The sequence below is a fragment of the Galeopterus variegatus genome, unplaced genomic scaffold (assembly GCF_000696425.1).
Source record: "Galeopterus variegatus unplaced genomic scaffold, G_variegatus-3.0.2 Scaffold27952, whole genome shotgun sequence".
In the NCBI taxonomy this organism is placed as follows: Eukaryota; Metazoa; Chordata; class Mammalia; order Dermoptera; family Cynocephalidae; genus Galeopterus; species Galeopterus variegatus.
The window spans coordinates 1-1192 of record NW_007754063.1 but is presented as its reverse complement, the minus strand read 5'-3'; the positions used below and the strand labels follow the sequence as shown (position 1 = coordinate 1192).

The window sequence follows — 1192 nt, the reverse complement described above, 5'->3', positions numbered from 1 at the left end:
TAGTGTTTTTGCCTTTACCTGTGGAAAATACAAAACTGGTACTTTTTTTTTTCTTTCTCTAGTTTGGTGCTCTGGTTGTCAGATATTGGAAGGCAGTAGGACAGAACATACTCTCCGTGGTTTTATATCCGTTCTGGGGTGCAGTGATTAACGTTGAACTTTGGTTCCTGTAACTCTTGTGTGTGTCGATAGAGTTAAGCTGGAGCTTTGCTTTGAAGGATAAATAAAGCACAGCCTCTCAACTGGACATAAATGGATCTAAAGACAGCAGTATTTAACGCAGCTCGGGATGGCAAACTCCGGCTTCTCACCAAGTTGTTGGCAAGCAAATCCAAAGAGGAGGTTTCCTCCTTGATCTCTGAAAAAACAAATGGGGCCACGCCACTCTTGATGGCTGCCAGGTACGGGCACCTTGACATGGTGGAATTCCTCCTTGAGCAGTGCAGTGCCTCCATAGAAGTAGGAGGCTCCGTCAATTTTGATGGTGAAACCATTGAGGGGGCTCCCCCTTTATGGGCTGCTTCTGCAGCAGGACATCTGAAGGTGGTCCAGTCTTTGTTAAATCATGGAGCGTCTGTCAACAACACGACTTTAACCAATTCAACTCCTCTTCGAGCTGCATGTTTTGATGGCCATTTGGAAATAGTGAAGTACCTTGTAGAACACAAAGCTGATTTGGAAGTGTCAAATCGACATGGACATACATGCTTGATGATTTCATGCTACAAAGGGCATAAAGAGATTGCTCAGTATTTACTTGAAAAAGGGGCAGATGTTAACAGAAAAAGTGTTAAAGGTGAGTTCAGCTTCTTTGTTTTTATTTTTTAACTGTCTACCACTTATTTTCATGAAGTTTGATACGTGATTATAAGCTTTGTTGTTGAGTAGACCAACATTGACAGAATCTAATTAATCTAATTAAAATAGATAAGCTAACCCTCCAGTATAACCTTGTTGAGTGTTTTTCTGATATTTGGTAATACATTGAACAAATGTGATAAAAAGACCACTGTAGCTATGTTAACCAGCATTTTCTCAATTTTATTTGGAGTAACAACTTCCAGTTTCTGGGAAATGGGTTCCCCAAAGTTAGAGAGCATGTTAGTTGTAGTTGATCTGACTTTAGGTTTCTATTTAATCTACTCGGGAATATAGTTAAATGTTAATACATTTTTCTTAGCCTTTTTTTTTT

General features: G+C 39.5%; 1 protein-coding gene across 1 annotated transcript; it reads left to right on the top strand.

The window, feature by feature from the left end:
• Window positions 1–115: 115 nt before the first annotated feature.
• LOC103583770 (protein fem-1 homolog C-like) lies at window positions 116–796 on the top strand (the record flags this gene model as incomplete). The annotated part of the gene is made up of 1 exon (XM_008565000.1): window positions 116–796. A coding segment is annotated over exon 1 (544 nt), but the record flags the coding sequence as incomplete, so codon positions are not given.
• Between the last annotated feature and the right edge of the window lie 396 nt (window positions 797–1192).